At 36.6% G+C, this 17706-nt stretch overlaps 7 protein-coding genes across 7 annotated transcripts; 4 read left to right on the top strand and 3 right to left on the bottom strand.

Moving 5' to 3' along the window:
- The first annotated feature begins 162 nt into the window (after positions 1-162).
- B0P05DRAFT_524631 (uncharacterized protein) lies at positions 163-1805 on the top strand. The gene is made up of 6 exons (XM_051576222.1): positions 163-466; positions 514-575; positions 650-856; positions 936-957; positions 1007-1149; positions 1205-1805. The coding sequence occupies exons 1-6, from the start codon at positions 451-453 to the stop codon at positions 1733-1735; spliced, it is 981 nt and encodes a 326-aa protein (XP_051439178.1). The 5' UTR covers positions 163-450; the 3' UTR covers positions 1736-1805.
- Positions 1806-1836: 31 nt separating this feature from the next.
- B0P05DRAFT_524626 (uncharacterized protein) lies at positions 1837-2206 on the top strand. The gene has a single exon (XM_051576221.1). The coding sequence runs from the start codon at positions 1860-1862 to the stop codon at positions 2064-2066; it is 207 nt and encodes a 68-aa protein (XP_051439177.1). The 5' UTR covers positions 1837-1859; the 3' UTR covers positions 2067-2206.
- On the bottom strand, positions 2086-3663 carry B0P05DRAFT_173210 (uncharacterized protein). The gene is made up of 4 exons (XM_051573140.1): positions 2325-3663; positions 2260-2282; positions 2177-2202; positions 2086-2126 (listed from the first exon to the last, which is right to left on the bottom strand). The coding sequence occupies exon 1, from the start codon at positions 3344-3346 to the stop codon at positions 2339-2341; it is 1008 nt and encodes a 335-aa protein (XP_051439176.1). The 5' UTR covers positions 3347-3663; the 3' UTR covers positions 2086-2126; positions 2177-2202; positions 2260-2282; positions 2325-2338.
- Positions 3664-5767: 2104 nt separating this feature from the next.
- On the bottom strand, positions 5768-7020 carry B0P05DRAFT_462040 (S-adenosyl-L-methionine-dependent methyltransferase; the record flags this gene model as incomplete). The annotated part of the gene is made up of 4 exons (XM_051574099.1): positions 5768-6492; positions 6546-6564; positions 6621-6703; positions 6756-7020. The coding sequence occupies 4 exons, from the start codon at positions 7018-7020 to the stop codon at positions 5768-5770; spliced, it is 1092 nt and encodes a 363-aa protein (XP_051439175.1).
- A 1325-nt stretch (positions 7021-8345) lies between these two features.
- On the top strand, positions 8346-9628 carry B0P05DRAFT_524614 (mitochondrial carrier domain-containing protein). The gene is made up of 5 exons (XM_051576220.1): positions 8346-8490; positions 8548-8698; positions 8752-8988; positions 9036-9197; positions 9238-9628. Exons 1-5 carry the CDS (start codon positions 8411-8413, stop codon positions 9541-9543), a joined length of 936 nt encoding a protein of 311 aa, XP_051439174.1. The 5' UTR covers positions 8346-8410; the 3' UTR covers positions 9544-9628.
- A 19-nt stretch (positions 9629-9647) lies between these two features.
- B0P05DRAFT_503048 (kinase-like domain-containing protein) lies at positions 9648-13497 on the top strand. Its single transcript, XM_051575475.1, has 7 exons — positions 9648-9797; positions 9843-9896; positions 9943-10276; positions 10340-10612; positions 10660-12222; positions 12343-12514; positions 12569-13497. The coding sequence occupies exons 2-7, from the start codon at positions 9891-9893 to the stop codon at positions 13422-13424; spliced, it is 3204 nt and encodes a 1067-aa protein (XP_051439173.1). The 5' UTR covers positions 9648-9797; positions 9843-9890; the 3' UTR covers positions 13425-13497.
- On the bottom strand, positions 13460-14613 carry B0P05DRAFT_583336 (EXS family-domain-containing protein; the record flags this gene model as incomplete). The annotated part of the gene is made up of 4 exons (XM_051582242.1): positions 13460-13769; positions 13816-14019; positions 14066-14193; positions 14347-14613. The coding sequence occupies 4 exons, from the start codon at positions 14611-14613 to the stop codon at positions 13460-13462; spliced, it is 909 nt and encodes a 302-aa protein (XP_051439172.1).
- Positions 14614-17706: the final 3093 nt, after the last annotated feature.

Here is a 17706-nt window from a genome sequence, read left to right as displayed (position 1 = left end):
TTGCTCAAAAGAAGCAGCAACAATAAACATACGATTGGAGAGACAGAGAGATGCTTAGCGCATACAGATCACCCCCTTTATGGGTGATGTGACGTAGTCTTATTGTTGTTCTACAAATACAAGTATTTAAACTACTCAGTCTCTTTCCATTTTTCATTTTACCACTTTTTTTCCTTCTTCCCCCATTCCCTCTACGCTATTATACCCAACTTACTTTCCTTTTTCTTTCTTTTTTTATATATTTCTCTTTACTTATCTGTGAATTAGTAAACCTTACAATACCTTCAATAGTTCATATTCATGAATAAATAGATGAATCTCGAGGAGAATGCCCAGGTACATATAAGAAAAGCCTGATTTCTTTCTTTTTTGGTTAACAGCCAATAATAAATTAAATTGTAGCTGTCTTTTAGTGATTCGGAGTCGTTTCATTGTAGTAATAACTGGGCAATGAGACGAACTAAAGGTAATGGAACAAGACCAAGACCTTGTTTATTCATATACCTCCCTTAGAATCCTATATCTCAAGAAGAAACTATAATCGCACAGAACCCAATCAACATTATCGCAAAAAAGTAAATAATAATGAAAAGAAAAGGGCGTTTTATAGGAGAGTTAAACATCAATCCCTCTTTTTTTTTCTTTTTAGCTCTGTGCATCACATTCTACACCACTCAGTAGTCGCTATGATAACCCATTAGAAGACGATAATGAGGATGACTTTAATTCAATTCTAAGCGTACACGAAAAAAATCGATTCTTGAAAGAAATTGGCCAAGTCAGACAAGATATTCTTCGTTTCAAAAAAGAAATGAATGGCCTCGCACGACAAATGGACGGTATGGAGATTGATCTTGTAAGAATGGAATAATAATGATAGTAATTCATGCCGAGAATGCTAATGTAATCTCTTTTCTTTTATTATTATTATTCAGAACCTGTCAAAGGATAGAGTTCGTAAGTTAATATTGCAAGATATTATTTCATACTTATGTTATTTGTTTAGATGAAATCGAAAAAGGATTGACAGCAACACAAGAAGTCAATGTGAATCTACAGGTGCTACTTGAGAGAGCTGTGAATCGACAAAGAGAATCGGACGTGAATGCTACGCGGGCGATGCGGCACCTCCATTCAAACTTAGCTAATGTACGTTTATACGCATAAAGCATATGTGTTGTAATTCTCACTGCTATTATTTTAGGTTGTTTACGAAACAGGTCAATTACGAGGGCGACTGACAACTATCGCAAACTATCAAAAGCAGCATCAAGGAAGTGTCAGTGATGTAGCAGAAAGAATGCGTGAATACACGCACATGCTTGAACAAGCTCAAGGAACAATTCAGTCCCTTCAAGAACCCACTTTACGTGCTCGTTTGTCGCCTTCCCCTACCCACACAGCGACTACCATATCAGAAGAAGACATAATGAATTCATTAGATGTCAGAAGTGATGTTACAGCTACTTCCTCCATAACTTCGTATTCTACAACAGACGATGAAGAAGAAGACCATATCAAACCACTTGCTTCTGCTCCTCCCCCTTCCCTTCCTTCCCGTCCTCCTATCAAAAACAACAAAGCAGAACTGTATCGGCATCGAATCATTCGAAAGAGAGCATCTAACCCTGAAGTATCAGCCTTTGCATCACCACTAGTACCAAACCAAAAGAAAGAAGCATGGTTGCCACAACAAGGCTTAAGACTTTTGCTCAGTGATTCGTATGGTTTTTAGTTTTTACTTGTTTTAATTTTTATGTTGCACAATGATAATAAAAAACATATATAAGCTCATATGGTCTACTCTCTTTCTTTCTCCTTCTCACTCTCTTTTAATATATATTCTCATTTACTCTACCATGCTAAACAGAAAAAAAATTGGAGGTGGACAATCACCTTTTGTTATCGGTGCGTTTATTCTATTGTTAGACTTGTGGGTGATTTACGCCGCACTTGTATCTACTCGATCTGTCGCTTTTAAGATAGGCTGCATTATCACTGTCACCATATTTCCGTTTGGTGGTTTAGTGCTTTATTTACCCATCTCCCTCTTATTTTTATCATGATTTTATACGATCAAACGTATAGTTTATACGCTTCTTAGTTTCCTTTTTGTACATATAGCCCTAAATAAACAAAATAAATACGCACAATATAATCACAGATTGATACAAACAAATGATTATGTTGACCAATTAGCAGCTGATTTTTTTTTTCTTAGTGCATAAAGTTTTTTTTTTTTTTTTCAGTAACACATACATTTCAAATCGAGTTTAGAAAGGCTAGAAATAATTAATGGATGAATACTCTATAAATTTATTTACACAAATATAAATGATTAATAACTACCACCGTAGCTATTGAAACCACCACGGCCACCACGGCCACCGCGACCACCGCGACCACCGCGACCACCGCGACCACCACGGCCACCACGGCCACCACGACCACCTTGGTTGAGACGCTCACGATCATCAGAACCAGAGAAATCAGTACGGAGGGGACGGCCATTGACTTCAACACCGTTCATTTGAGTGACAGCAGCTTCAGCTTGCTCGGGAGTTTCGAATTCAACGTAGGCAATACCCTTCAAGACATTTTCTTCATCTCTTCTGTAAGGAAGTCTGATATCAGAAGTAATGGTACCAAACTTGCTGAATGCTTCAGTCAAGGCCTTACGGTGAGAATCTTCATCGTAGTCACGGTTCAAGTTAGCAACAAAGACCTTATTGGTCTTGGTGCTATAGTTTTCATCCTTGGCACGTTGACGAGTAGTGCCGTCAGCAGCATCGCAACGAATGATACGACCCATGAATTGAGAGCCACTCAGCTTAAGAGCAGCATCTTGAGCTTCCTTGGTAGCAAAATCAATGTGACAGAAGCCCTTGTTCTTACCAGTGTTGTCGTCCAATCTGATTCTGATATCAGTCACTTCACCACATTGACCAAAGAATTCCTTGATATCATCAGCAGTTGATTCATAGCTGATACCACCACACCAGAGAGTGAAAGCAGACTTAGTTTCGGTCTTAACAAATTTGGCAGGAGCAGCTTCTTCTTGTTCCTCTTCTTCGGCCTTTCTCTTCTTGTCGTTAACTTCTTCGACGGGTTCTTCAACAGCTTCGACAGTTTCAGACTTGACTTCAGTGGGTTCTTCGGTAGCTTCAGCTTCCTTGGCAGCCTTCTTTGCAGCCTTCTTTTCTTCCTTATCCTTCTTCTCTTTTTTTTCCTTCTTTTCTTTCTTCTCCTTCTTTTCTTTCTTTTCCTTCTTCTCCTTCTTTTCCTTCTTTTCCTTCTTGTCTCTCTTTTCGACGACGGGCTTATCTTGAACTTCTGAAGCGGCCATAATAACTAATATGTTCTTAATAGAAAGAAAAGTTTTCAAAACTTGATTGAAAAAAATAAGCTTTGTCTTTTTGATTTTTTCGAGACTGTCAAACGTTTAATTGTCCTCGTGGCTTGTAAATACTCGTGTAACCACAGCTGCATTGTAGTCATGTCTTCAAAGCAATAGCTATCAAGCTCTGATCTACTAGAAAAGAAAAAGCAGATGGCTTTTCGAGAAAATATATGGATATATAGCGTCTTTGATCTGGTACACTTTCATTGTTTTGTCTACTGAAAGTATAGGATATTTAACAATTTCAATTGGAGAAATAAAAGAAGTTACTTATGGAAACATTGTCCACTTCAACGCAAGTGACTATTTATGCGTAAACATATTAGCAGGCTTTACATGCATTTAAAAAATTAGGAAATTTTTTATGCGCATCTTACCGAAAGTTGTTCTTTTAATCTCAAAAGTACCAAGTATCATAATACAGTCTGCTCGTCTACATTTTGAGCATCATATGATACTAGAATGATTGCTTACTGGCTAATCGATATCTGCTGAAAAGAGCCTCTTTTATGTTAGTTACAGTGTGCAATGAACTTTGATTGCAAATTTGAGGCCAATGCTCAAATCAACTCGCCTGTCTTATCTTAGTAAACTTGCTTTCTTTTCATCAGAAGTACCTAGACGTGGTCTTTCCTCGTTTCGGTTGTACCAGGCCTACATCAGGTCATTCCAAAAAATTTCTCGATGAACTTTTTTTTTTTTTTTTTTTATCGTAGACCTCCTTGGTTCCTCCCCCTCCCTCCCCCTCCCCTCCCCATAGGTCATGGGTCAAAAATATAAATTTCACAAAACTGCCAAATCAATAATACTATTCGATTGCTAAAATTGAAAGAACATGCTTTAAATAAAAAACGGACCGGTTTGATAGTCTGGTTGTCGAGTAATGGCGCATCAAAGAATAGTGCATCTAAGCTATATTTTGAGCATTTTTATTCTATATGTCTTATCGAACTTGCTAACCATAGAGCTACAAAAGACACTATATGCTATTAAGAACATCAATAAGCATAGAGCAATAGAAACATAGGCACTTTACGATGTAAATGTAGGGTAAATGAACATAGCATACAGATTGGCTGTTTGGTGGGGATTGAAATATATCCATTCCAGCTCTTCATCCTGCTGCATCGAGGATGGAGCTTTTGCTGAGAACTGCATAAAGACGCAGTTCCATGGCTTTGGTTCAGTGACAGAAGTTGTAGATCTTTGGTTTTTTTTTTTTTTTTTTTTTTTTAGTCTACTGGTGTAAGAAACATGACAACTTTGCTGCTAAAATACTGAGCAAATATGCAAAAATGCTCACAATGTTTTTTGCTCCTATCACACCATTTCTATAGTACAATTGACAAGCTGACCAGAAACTGAAAATTTTTGCGCTCATTTTGAGTATTTATGCTTGTCGATACCCTCATTTTTGGTCTTGTGATGTCAAAAAGAAAACCAAGAGTGGTCAAATCGAGCTTTTTTCATGAGTAGTACCCTTTGGTTTTGAGAGATTTTTGGCCATTTTTTACATGTCGCTTTTTTTGGCCCAAATCAACCCCAAAGATGTTGTGTATGTTACCGAACATTGTTTAAAGGTATCTAGAGCATCCAAGAGAGAATAAACAGGATTTGTATTCTCTTTGCTTGGCTACGCAAATCGATATTTTAATGTATTCTTTTAATGGGCTCAATTTAATTGCTGGTTTAACTAGTGTATCAAGAAGGTTTACACACCTTTTCGATAAAAAAAAAAGTATATTCTTCTCAAGAATTGCGATGTTCTCTGCAGGATTAATGAAATGAATGACATCTTGCCCTGAGAGGAACTAAAATAAACTTCTTTATGAAATAATTGCAGCTACAACTCCTTCGGAATCATCAAAAATGTATACAAGGTTGGTCACTTTTGGTGTGAACGGAATAATTCCTTATTTTTTTTTCAACTTCGTCTTGGCCTTTTCTTGTGTTTCTCTATCTAAAGAACATATAATGATACCAAGTATTTCTTAATACATTCTCGGCATTCGTAATTCTCGGCACTTATGACCACTCAACTTTCGATATTCCTTTTAAGCGCTTCTTATTATGCTATTCGATTATGCAAGAATAATTTTATGCACGAACAAAAAAAAAGGTAAAAGCAAGGGCTTTAAACATAAAAATTTTACAATGGTAACTATCGTAGACACACAATTTCTAGTGCCGAATTATTCCTTTTTGAAAAAAAAAAAAAAAAAAAAAAAAAAAAAAAAGATATGCAGTTGTTTTTTCTTATGGTTTTGACAATAAGATTTCTAGTTGGACTCAAGTAAGTGTCATAAAATACAGTATCTTTTATTAACAGTACAAATTAGAAGAGTAGTAAAGTAAAGACCAATTGAACTAAGCACTAGCAGCAACATCTGATAAAGGTTTCTCGACAAGGAAGAAAAACATTGGTGTAAAGATCCCTAACTCACCTCCGGCAACTAGATTTTCCGCTGCTTCATTTAGCAGTTCCGAGGTCTCCAATACACCAGGGGGGACAATCCCAAATTTATCCAAGAAAGTCATCAATGTGTTTGTATAAAAACGACCTACAGGGGAGCGAAGGAACCCACGAAGACCACTATCAGCTTTTTTCAATGTGTTGTACCATGGATTGGTAGCTTGATCAACAATGCCCATATCGCCTTGTTCCAATACCTTAAATCCAACTGAATGTAAAGCTTGTATGCATTCCTTGGTTGAATATAGCTTGGAGATCGAATTTCCGAGCTCAATACTATGAATTACTTTCTTCATGGTCAAGTCATTCTCATCATACAAATCTGTAGTACACCATTCGTAACAGGCAAAACGACCGCCAGGCTTCAAGACGCGATAAATTTCGCCATACACTTGTTCAAGATGAGGAGCATGAACAGTAGCTTCGACAGAGAAGACAGCATCAAAGGTTTCGTTAGTAACTGGCATGTTGGTAAAGTCGCCCTTAATAAAGCTTGTGTATTGGCTTAAGCCATACTTGGCAGAATAAGCTTCACAGCGCTGCAATTGATAAGCATTATTGTTAATGCCAGTAACATGAGCACCATTAGAAGCTTTTACAACTTCTCTTAGAGGACCACCTAAAAGAAACACGGTTGTCAAATTAAGCTTTGAATACTAATGGACTACTTACCAACACCACATCCTGTATCCTTTATAAGCAAAAGAAAAAAAGAGTTAGATATGTATATATCTATGAGCAACCTACCAATACTTTCATACCACTCTTCAATCCGAGTTTCAAGGCCAAGAAAGCCTCATGACGGTTGATGTTCTCTTCAAAAGAATCACCTAAAAACCAGACCATGTCAATGTCATGCCCAGACATGAAGGATTGTTATACCTTTATACAATTTTGCAAAATGGAATGATTGTCCCCACCCATATTCATAAAAGTCTGTAACCATATCATAGAAAGAATTGGTCATCTTTTGAGCTTCATGGCGCCTTTCTTCAACATGCTTCTCATTGTCTTCGAGTTTGCCAACATCCCTCCAATTCTCATAATAAAAATCAGTAGTGTCTTTGTTCAATGTCTTGTCTTTGTTAGTAATTTTTTTCAGGAAGCCAGATTCTTCGAGGTGAAGAACACCATGAAGTTGACGCATTCTCTTGATTTCTTCAGAATTTTTGTTATCAATAGCTACAGACATTGTGTTTGAGAGAAAAAGAAATTAAAAACGTTAAATTGAAATAGGAGAAACCTGGTATTTATATAGCATTCAATTGAAATTACTTGGTTCCAAGCAAATGGATAATTCTTAGCGAATGGATAATTCTAAGCAAATGGATAATTTTGGTAGCCGGTTAAATTAGACACAATCAACCCATTAGTTACACAGAATTCCTAATTTTAAAAAGAGACCTAGGAGACACAAAGTTTATTACACTTTTTTTAGACTCTTGCTAAAATATGATTCTATTATACAATTTCTTTATGTATGGAACTCTGTTGTGGGGTTGATCCTATTTAGTTTGCTAGCGGAAGTCTCAAAAAGCATTAAGTCTTTTATTGTAAATGGCTCTCAAGTAGCTGGTTTTGGTAAGTAAACAATTCAAAGCACCGAATACTGAAACATAACTTCAGGTGATTTTTCTGTCTACATGTTCATTCCTATTATTGTATCCACAGTGTATAGTATTGTTCTTGCTTTTGATTCAAGTCCCAAATACAAAGTCTGGTTACCATCAAAAACAATATGAGGCACAATTATTTTCTTTGCATCAGCGGTATCACTGCCTTTGATTCCAGGCGCGGATGTCATGTCAGACGGGTTGGCTATCAGCTGTCTTTGGACAAATTATATGCAACGGAAAATAATTTACAATGCGCCAACCATCTGTCCTTGGGTCATCAAGATGGACATAGCTTGCATTATCTTTAAGGCAGCTGAAGCCTTTTCTTTTATATTATCAGTAGGTTGGTTGGCACAATCATGTTTATGTTTACATACAGATCGCTCTGTTAAATCCTATACTAGTCAATAAACATAGCTTTTTAAATCTAGAAAAGCACGCAATCATTGGCAACGATTCTAATACATTGGCAAACATGAGAGGATCTACAGTCTAGTGATAAGGTTTAACTTCCGCCAAAGCAATTTGATCCATTTACTACTGATGTAAGGACATATTAGGTCGAGACGATGTTTAAAAGTTAAGGATGCAACAAGTATATTGGCACTTAGCGTAGTACAATTGGTATATGTGCTGAGCTTCTTCAGCGGATAAGAACTTCTTGAAAAGAACGGTTTTCTTGGAAGAATTCTTCAGCAAAAGCATCATCAAGTGCAAGTAAGTCCCGAAATTTTGAAATCAAAATTTGCTTTTTTTTTTTTGCTAAACAATCGACGCACATTATTTTCTTTTAAATAAACAAACGATGCATGATATTCTTGGTCCAATAGAAATGTTTGACTTGGCTCGAACAATCTGAATTTCAATTTATTCGTTTATTTACACGTATTACAACTTCTTTCTTTCTTCATTTATACAAACATGCCTTCTTATGTTACTGACGCCAATCTTTCCAGCCGGGAGCTAGCGTTCTGTGGTGGTGTGGCTGGTATTGTCTCTAGGTAAGTAAAAGGGAAAGGTACCTCAGGGAAATTTATTCAAAAACTGCAAAAGTAAAGAGCTGTGATAGCACCTCTTGATGTTATAAAAATTCGTATGCAGTTACAGACTCATAGAACGCGTTTTGGATTCGGGCATACTGTAGAAAATGTAAAATATCCCAATATGAGGCAGGCATTTGTGACAATCATGAAAGAAGAAGGAATAAGGGTAGGATGCACGATTAAAAACAAAATACATGCGTTAATGATAAACAAAAAAAGGGATTGTACAAGGGAAACATGCCAGCAGAATACTTGTATCTATCTTACAGCGCAGTGGAGTTTTGGGCATATAAGGAGTTAGAACAAGCCATAGAATTGTTTGACAAAAGACGCCGATTACCTCATGCTCTAAACACATTTGGTTGTGGCATGATTGCAGGTTGTGCAGCTACAGCAGCTACTTATCCATTTGATTTGTTGAGAACCAGGTTTGCCAGTCAAGGAGGACCACAAAAGGTTAGTGAGGTTGGCTTGGATATATTTTATATTAAGTTTTAAATAAGTACAGCACAAGTGTTACACGAGCAATGGCTGATATTTATAAAACTGAGGGCGTGTTTGGGTTTTATCGTGGTCTATGGCCAGCTATCATTCAGATTATGCCTTACATGGGGCTTTTGTTTTCAACTTATGATGTTTTTGCTAAAGGATTTAAGAAACTAAGGGTAGGTTTCTGCTAAGTATGATTTTATCTGATCATTTTAGGATGAAAATATCTTGTCTTCAAGTTATAAACCAACACATGATATGATCAGTGGCGCATTATCGGGATTTGTGAGTAAAATAGTAGTCTATCCATTTGATTTGGTCCGAAAAAGACTTCAAATGGACACTCGAAACATAAACACATCTTCCTGGTGGACATGCTTGAAATCAATTATCAGACAAGAGGGATTTGCCAGCTTATACAAGGGTCTAGGACCTTCTCTTGTTAAAGTAGCACCTGCAAATGCAGTTACTTTTATGGTGTTTGAAGAAACCAAAGATGTATTATTATGGTTCAAAAAATGAAAAATATGACTTTTTGTGTTACTCGCTTTTATTTTCATAAATTGAAAAAAGGACACACACGTTTCTTTTTCTCTCTTTTTCTTTTTCTTTTTCTTTTTTTTTTTCAACAGTCGACTCTTGTAAGAGAAAGTTTATTTTTCTCTCCCTTTTTTTTTGTCTATATACTTTGTTTGGAACTCATCTAGTTCATCTGTACAAACACTTCCTCATCCCACACACACATACAAAGAGAGAAAGAGAGAGAAAGTAGAGGGGTAAGCTATTTATTAGTTCTACTAAGCAACTTATTTTATTCTCAGGCACACTTTTTTAATCCCTACACACACTGCAGCAAATAAATATCCAATATGACGGTAATATAAATTCATTAAAACGTGCTATGACTCACTTGTATCTTAGATTGCAGAATTAGAAGCTAAAATTGAGCATAGCAGAACTATGCGTGACAAGTTCATTCAAATGAGACCTTTGTTAAAGGATCGAAATGTGATTTCAGACTGTGAAACTCAGATCAAAGAATATCAAAAGTATATTGACTACTTTACTGAAGAACTGCATCGACTCCAGACTAGAGGAAGTGATGAACCAAGTCCTGTTCAACAACAGCAGTCATTGCAAGTCAGATCCGAGCATCCTCCAAGAACAAGTTCTATGACAGCAAATAGCTCTGAACCACCTACTGTGATTGCCCAAACACAAAAGGGAAATAACAAGAAGAAATACTCTAATTTGGGTAAAGCTGATCCTTAGTATGAGTCATGTACTGATATATATATACATATGTGTGTGTGTGTAGATCTATTAATGTCAGAAACCCCATATAACAAGCCAAAAGTCTCACTTAAGCTGCATGAACTCGAATATAAGCTTGATGTTGAAAAAACCGTATTGAAGGGTATTAGGGGTATGGTTGATGTACTAGAACGTACTCCTTCAACAGATCGAAAGAGCCGCACAGAAGTACACGATAAAATGTCAGAGAGTCAAGAAAAACTTACCTTATTGAATTCTGCCTTAAGGAAATACAAGAGTTTGTATATTGGTGAGGGTGGCGATGAAGATGATTATGGTAAGTAATGGCTTGATAAATAAACAAATAAAATTAACTTCTTCTAGAATTGGAAACACCCCCTTCTGCTCGTTTACCTCCTGGCTTTCGTAGACCTGTTACTGGTAAATTACAGCTTGAGATTTTAGAAGCCATGGAACTCGCCCATGCACCCACACGTATGATTCGCTCTCCTGCCACGGTTGTGATGGTCAAGATCGATAACCAAATCGTCTTTCGCTCAAGACCCGCTCGTAATGATAAATGGAACGAATTATGTGAAACACATGTGAACAAAGCCTCTGAAATTGAAATTAGTGTCTATGATCAATCTCCTGAAAAGTCTTTGCCTATTGGTTTCTTTTGGCTTAAGATCACAGATATCACTGAAGGTCTTCGTAAGCGCAAAATGCCTCAATCCCAATGGATGTTGGCTGAAGACGCACAGAAGCTTCGTCATGATACTGATGGCAATTCCATCATGGAGAGAGAAGACAGCAGTGCTGCCCTTCAACCTATCCCCCCTGTTCAGGTAAATCAGAATGAAGGCGGTATTGAGGCTTGGTTTGATGTTGAGCCTGTTGGTAAATTGGCACTTCGATTGAACTTTGTTCGTGCAGAAGGCAACCGACGTCCTATGGACAAATTGGGTCGTGCTGGTGCTGTGCGCCAACGTCGTGAAGAAGTGGTTGAAGTCAACGGTCACGGCTTTGTTGAGAACAGATTCTATAATGTCATGAAGTGTGCTCTCTGTCAAGAATTCTTTGTTAACAGCGGTTATCAATGTGAAGACTGTGAATACACTTGTCATAAGAAATGTTCTAGCAAAGTGGTTACTAAATGTCCCAAGAACTCAACTGACAATGACTCTGATGAAGATAAACTCAACCACAAAATTCCTCATCGCTTTGAACCCATTACTAATATTGGTGCCAATTGGTGCTGTCACTGTGGTTATATGTTGCCTTTGGGCTCTCGTGGTTCTAAGCGATGCTCAGAATGTGATATTACAGCCCATACACGATGTGAGAACTATGTTCCTGATTTCTGTGGTTTAAGTATGGAAATGGCAAACCAAATGCTTGCTGAAATCAAGGCTGCTGCTAAACGCAAGACTCATGAGACAAAGGGCAACCGCACATCTAAGCAAGAAACAACAGCACAAGAAGCACCTTTACCTGCTTTACCCCAAGCAGAAGAACAATCGTCTGTAGAAGAGGAACTTAGTTTGCAACTTTCATCTTCTGTTAGTTTGACCCCTCAAACACCTCAAAAGAGCCCTGTGATTGTGCCTCAAACACCACCCAACATGTATAGTCAACCACAACCTCAACCACAATCACCTCAACAACCTTATTATTCCCCTAACAATGCTACCATGAGTATGCCCCAACCTAACAGAATTTATCCTCCACAAGGATCTCCACAACAACAGCGCCCACCTAGTTTACCCGCTCATCAACAACCTGTCTATGGTTACAACAATGCCCCTATGAATGTAGATCCTAGATACCAACAACAGCAACAACAAATGTATTATCAACAACAACAACAACAACAACAACAACAACAACAACAGACTAGACCTCAACAACCTTATCCATACCAACCCCAACATCCTCAAATGATGGGTAGGCCTCAACCCAATCCTGCTTATCAACAACCACAACAACCTTATGCTGGTATGCCTCCACAACAACAACAACAACAACAACAACAACAACAACAACAACAACAACCACCTCAAGGAGGCATGATGCATCAACGACCCAAGGTTGCTTTGGATAGTTTCAGTTTCTTGGCTGTACTTGGTAAAGGTAACTTTGGTAAGGTTATGTTGGCTGAAGAAAAGTATGACAAGAAATTATATGCTATCAAGATGTTGAAGAAGCGGTTCATTATTGATAATGATGAAATTGAAAGGTAAGTTTCGCTAGCAATTCAATGAAACCATGGCTTACATAGCTGATTATTTAGTCTCCGTTCTGAGAAACGTGTCTTCCAAGCTGCTAATCGTGAACGCCATCCTTTCTTGATCAATTTGCACAGTACTTTTCAAACTGAGACCCGTGTTTACTTTGTTATGGAGTATGTTAATGGTGGTGATTTAATGTGGCATATTCAACGTGGTCAATTCTCTGAGAGAAGAGCTAAATTTTATGCTTGTGAAGTCCTTTTGGCACTTGAATACTTCCACAGCCAAGGAATCATTTATCGTGATTTGAAATTAGATAACATAATGTTGGGTCTAGATGGTCACATCAAAATGGCTGATTATGGTTTGTGTAAGGAAAATATGGGTTACGGCAAGACAACAGGTACTTTTTGTGGTACACCTGAGTTCATGGCTCCTGAAATTTTGCGTGAACAAAACTATGGTCGTGCTGTTGATTGGTGGGCTTATGGTGTTTTGATCTACGAAATGCTGCTAGGTCAATCTCCTTTCCGTGGCGAAGATGAAGACGAAATCTTTGATGCTATCTTGGAAGATGATATTCTTTATCCTATCAACATGTCTAGTGATTCTATCTCTATCTGCCAACAATTACTACAACGTGAACCTACACAAAGATTAGGTGCTGGCCCTGACGACGCTGCCCCCATTAAGCTCCATCCTTTCTTCCGTGGTGTTAACTGGGAAGATATGCTGGCAAAGCGTGTTCCTCCTCCCTTTTACCCCACTATCTCTGGTCGTCTGGATACTTCCAACTTTGATGAAGAATTCACTAATGAAGTTCCCGCATTAACGCCTATGGATTCCAACTTGAACCGTATTGAACAACAAGAATTCACAAACTTTTCTTATGCTGCTGATTGGGTTATTTCTACTTAATTATATTGTAAAAAAAAAAATACTCCAAAAATAAATTATAGCTTGTCTTCTACATTAGATGATCTCTTGATCCATTCATGCTCAAATCGAAATATAACCCAGATCCATCGCCGGAGTATCTCCGCTAAATCCACACAAAAAGGGTGTATCTGATACATGTGAGATACAATCTTGAGTAGCCTTAAGCTCATATTGATAGCAACTGCCATGATATACCAAAGTGGATCTGAAAAATGGATATCTTTTCGAAATTCAAAAGACCAAAACTTGACTTGGAAAAGACCCCAATCTATCACAAGATCCCAAACAAATGCAAATGCACTTGTCAAAAGAGCCAAAAAAAGCCTAATTTATATCGTTACAGACAATTTATGATTACCAATCTTCTTACCAAAAGTGCCATAATATATCTGATGAGGTACGAATGTATCCAAAATGATCGGGTGGTACTTTTGTATGATGGGCCAAAAAAATGACCGGAATTGCTGAAGCATATTTGATTGCATTTATCAGTTGACGCTTGTTTCTATGTCTTTCCGATGTTTTTTTAAAATAGTCGTTGCAACATTGCTTGAACCGAATGAAATAAGGCACACTAATCAAGCCATCAACTTTTCTTCTTATATTCTTCTTTATCATACCTCGTTACAATTGGCACCAATCTGGAATAGGCAAAACCAGTCTGTTGCATTAATCTCACAAAAATGCCAGTAAATACACCAGAGAAACTAATCAGAATGTCTGCAACAAGCACGTCCGAGAAATACACCTGATGATAGTGGCATTTGAATAATAGTCGGTATAAACACTTGAGAAATCGTTGACTTTCTTTGTAGCATGGGCCAAAGAATATTAAGCAGAAAATAAAGCTATAGCAAGATACAATGGGACCAAAATGGTTAAAAATATTAGTATGATTTACAAAAATCACATCTTCCAGTACAAGGATGTGACTGAATATTAGCCAGGAAAGGATGACAGCTAATAGCAAAAGAGGTCTTAGTTGATTAGCATTATTTTGGTTGGTTTGAATGAGTAAATTAACGTCGATACGTTGCCAGTAAAGAACAGCAAGTGTAATAGCCCATCCCCAAACACCGATACTGACGAAAATCAAAGGATGATAAGACTCGGGTAAAAGAGCTGGTTTGGTTGAAGCATGATTATACAGTTCTAATGGTGAATTCATATTGCTGACATACTTGTTTAAGCAGAATATAAAAAGAAAAGTATTCTTTTGTTTCGTTTTCACATTCTTCACTTTATTTTCGATAGAATATGCATGCCTGTTTTGGGTAGCAAGTATTTGCTTTTCCCGGATAAACATTAAGGTTTGTAGCTCCTAGAAAAACATAAAAAAAGATGTCAATCATTGAGATAGATTTGACTAAATCCAACAAAAATCAAATATCAAATTTGTCAAGAAACTACATTATATTATCAAACACACTTTGTGAGAGGCTCTAATTGTAACATCTTCAAGCAGCTTATATTGAGCATTTTTGGAAACTGTAAAGATGAATAACTAAAACAATGTGTGCAATGTTTTCATCCCATGTTATGCCAAAATGAATGTAAAACTGCTTGGTTTCATTACGTATGTAAGCGTAGCATAAATCCTGTTTATTCTCTCTTGGATGCTCTAGATACCTTTAAACAATGTTCGGTAACATACACAACATCTTTGGGGTTGATTTGGGCCAAAAAAAGCGACATGTAAAAAATGGCCAAAAATCTCTCAAAACCAAAGGGTACTACTCATGAAAAAAGCTCGATTTGACCACTCTTGGTTTTCTTTTTGACATCACAAGACCAAAAATGAGGGTATCGACAAGCATAAATACTCAAAATGAGCGCAAAAATTTTCAGTTTCTGGTCAGCTTGTCAATTGTACTATAGAAATGGTGTGATAGGAGCAAAAAACATTGTGAGCATTTTTGCATATTTGCTCAGTATTTTAGCAGCAAAGTTGTCATGTTTCTTACACCAGTAGACTAAAAAAAAAAAAAAAAAAAAAAAACCAAAGATCTACAACTTCTGTCACTGAACCAAAGCCATGGAACTGCGTCTTTATGCAGTTCTCAGCAAAAGCTCCATCCTCGATGCAGCAGGATGAAGAGCTGGAATGGATATATTTCAATCCCCACCAAACAGCCAATCTGTATGCTATGTTCATTTACCCTACATTTACATCGTAAAGTGCCTATGTTTCTATTGCTCTATGCTTATTGATGTTCTTAATAGCATATAGTGTCTTTTGTAGCTCTATGGTTAGCAAGTTCGATAAGACATATAGAATAAAAATGCTCAAAATATAGCTTAGATGCACTATTCTTTGATGCGCCATTACTCGACAACCAGACTATCAAACCGGTCCGTTTTTTATTTAAAGCATGTTCTTTCAATTTTAGCAATCGAATAGTATTATTGATTTGGCAGTTTTGTGAAATTTATATTTTTGACCCATGACCTATGGGGAGGGGAGGGGGAGGGAGGGGGAGGAACCAAGGAGGTCTACGATAAAAAAAAAAAAAAAAAGTTCATCGAGAAATTTTTTGGAATGACCTGATGTAGGCCTGGTACAACCGAAACGAGGAAAGACCACGTCTAGGTACTTCTGATGAAAAGAAAGCAAGTTTACTAAGATAAGACAGGCGAGTTGATTTGAGCATTGGCCTCAAATTTGCAATCAAAGTTCATTGCACACTGTAACTAACATAAAAGAGGCTCTTTTCAGCAGATATCGATTAGCCAGTAAGCAATCATTCTAGTATCATATGATGCTCAAAATGTAGACGAGCAGACTGTATTATGATACTTGGTACTTTTGAGATCAAAAGAACAGTTTTGGACATGATAAATGATGAATGCCATATAAAAGGAAGATTCTTCAACTTGCATATTAGGTACTATCTGCTTTGAAGATCATCCTTTTTTCTTTGTTGACACTTTCAAACTACAATCGAATTTTGATTGAGCTGATAGAAAGGAGAAAAATAAAAAAAAAACTAGTAACAATATTACTGTAGTTTGACAAGCGAACTGTATTTTGATCAACTTATACTGAAAATGAAGAACAGAAATAAAGCAACAGATTCGAGTAAATTAAAACTGTTATATAGATGAATTACATGCACATCTTTTATTGTACAAAGGTAAAAACAAGAGGGACGTACACAATACAAATATATTATGGATTTAATCAGGGTGGCGACCAAGCGTTTTCAAATCCTCTTCTTTTCTGAACAAGAGTTGATCAGACTTTCAAACAGAAACAAGAAGACTCAAAAAAAGTAAATATACACTAGAGAAACTTACTAAGTCTGGAACAGATATCCTTCAAACTCCAAAGGGAACCAGAGCTAGAAGAAGCAACCTTGGACCAGCATTATGCCTTGCTTGATCACCTTGCAGACACTTGGAAAACCGGCTTGAGTAGACCAGCCAATCAGTAGGTGTATAAACGTAACTTATTGTCGCAATATTTATTCGTATATAACAGGCAAGGAAAATTTATTAGGAATCATGTAGTGAAGAAATTGTCTTGGTGACAGTTTGGAGACAAGAAATCGACACATCATATTAGAATTAATTGGCAGCAGAGGCCAGCTCCAAAACTTAACCCAAAAGGCACTAGAAATGGCTTGGAAGCACCCTGAAGCAGATATAGTACTCTGGCAAGTTAACCAAAACTCTGTCGATAATTTGATAATTGATTCAGTCAGAGTATCAAATTGGAAAGAGCCAATAAACACAACAAATAATAGCAATGGAGAAGGCAGTTGACAGTGCTGGAAAAAAAAAGCATAAAAAATTAACTTCAGAATACCTAATCAATGTAAACTCCAGTACCATTTATGCCGACTTACAAGTATGCCGTTTGTATATTTAAAAAAAAATTAAATAAATCAAAAATATTTTCTGTAGACAAAAGATAAAAAAGAAGGATATTTTTTAATTTTCTTGTTATAAATTAAAAAAAGAAGGATATTTTTTAATTTTTTTGTTATAAATTAAAAAAAAAAAGTCAATTTTTCGATTTTTTATTGTAAAATAAATAAACAAATCTACCAGGCAGTAATATCCTTTTCAAATTAAAAACAGCAAGACCATCAACTGGTAGATTTGTTTATTTATTTTACAATAAAAAAATCGAAAAATTGACTTTTTTTTTTTAATTTATAACAAAAAAATTAAAAAATATCCTTCTTTTTTTAATTTATAACAAGAAAATTAAAAAATATCCTTCTTTTTTATCTTTTGTCTACAGAAAATATTTTTG

This window comes from Gilbertella persicaria (assembly GCF_025201335.1).
Source record: "Gilbertella persicaria strain CBS 190.32 chromosome Unknown B0P05scaffold_3, whole genome shotgun sequence".
Taxonomy (NCBI): domain Eukaryota; kingdom Fungi; phylum Mucoromycota; class Mucoromycetes; order Mucorales; family Choanephoraceae; genus Gilbertella; species Gilbertella persicaria.
Note: the sequence above shows the minus strand (reverse complement) of the source record. Positions and strands in the feature narration are given on the sequence as shown.

What these genes read in the sequence shown, in the direction of transcription:
- B0P05DRAFT_524631 (XM_051576222.1), top strand. An exon ending in ATCAACATTATCGCAAAAAA is followed by an intron (nt 576 to 649) that starts GTAAATAATAAT and finishes TTTTCTTTTTAG; the next exon opens with CTCTGTGCATCACATTCTAC. An exon ending in ACGGTATGGAGATTGATCTT is followed by an intron (nt 857 to 935) that starts GTAAGAATGGAA and finishes ATTATTATTCAG; the next exon opens with AACCTGTCAAAGGATAGAGT.
- B0P05DRAFT_524614 (XM_051576220.1), top strand. Translation starts at nt 8,411, where the DNA reads ATGCCTTCTTATGTTACTGACGCCAATCTTTCCAGCCGGGAGCTAGCG. An exon ending in GTCAAGGAGGACCACAAAAG is followed by an intron (nt 8,989 to 9,035) that starts GTTAGTGAGGTT and finishes GTTTTAAATAAG; the next exon opens with TACAGCACAAGTGTTACACG. An exon ending in AAGGATTTAAGAAACTAAGG is followed by an intron (nt 9,198 to 9,237) that starts GTAGGTTTCTGC and finishes TGATCATTTTAG; the next exon opens with GATGAAAATATCTTGTCTTC.
- B0P05DRAFT_524626 (XM_051576221.1), top strand. Translation starts at nt 1,860, where the DNA reads ATGCTAAACAGAAAAAAAATTGGAGGTGGACAATCACCTTTTGTTATC.
- B0P05DRAFT_503048 (XM_051575475.1), top strand. An exon ending in TGGCGATGAAGATGATTATG is followed by an intron (nt 10,613 to 10,659) that starts GTAAGTAATGGC and finishes AACTTCTTCTAG; the next exon opens with AATTGGAAACACCCCCTTCT. An exon ending in CCAACATCCTCAAATGATGG is followed by an intron (nt 12,223 to 12,342) that starts GTAGGCCTCAAC and finishes CACCTCAAGGAG; the next exon opens with GCATGATGCATCAACGACCC.
- B0P05DRAFT_173210 (XM_051573140.1), bottom strand. Translation starts at nt 3,346, where the DNA reads ATGGCCGCTTCAGAAGTTCAAGATAAGCCCGTCGTCGAAAAGAGAGAC.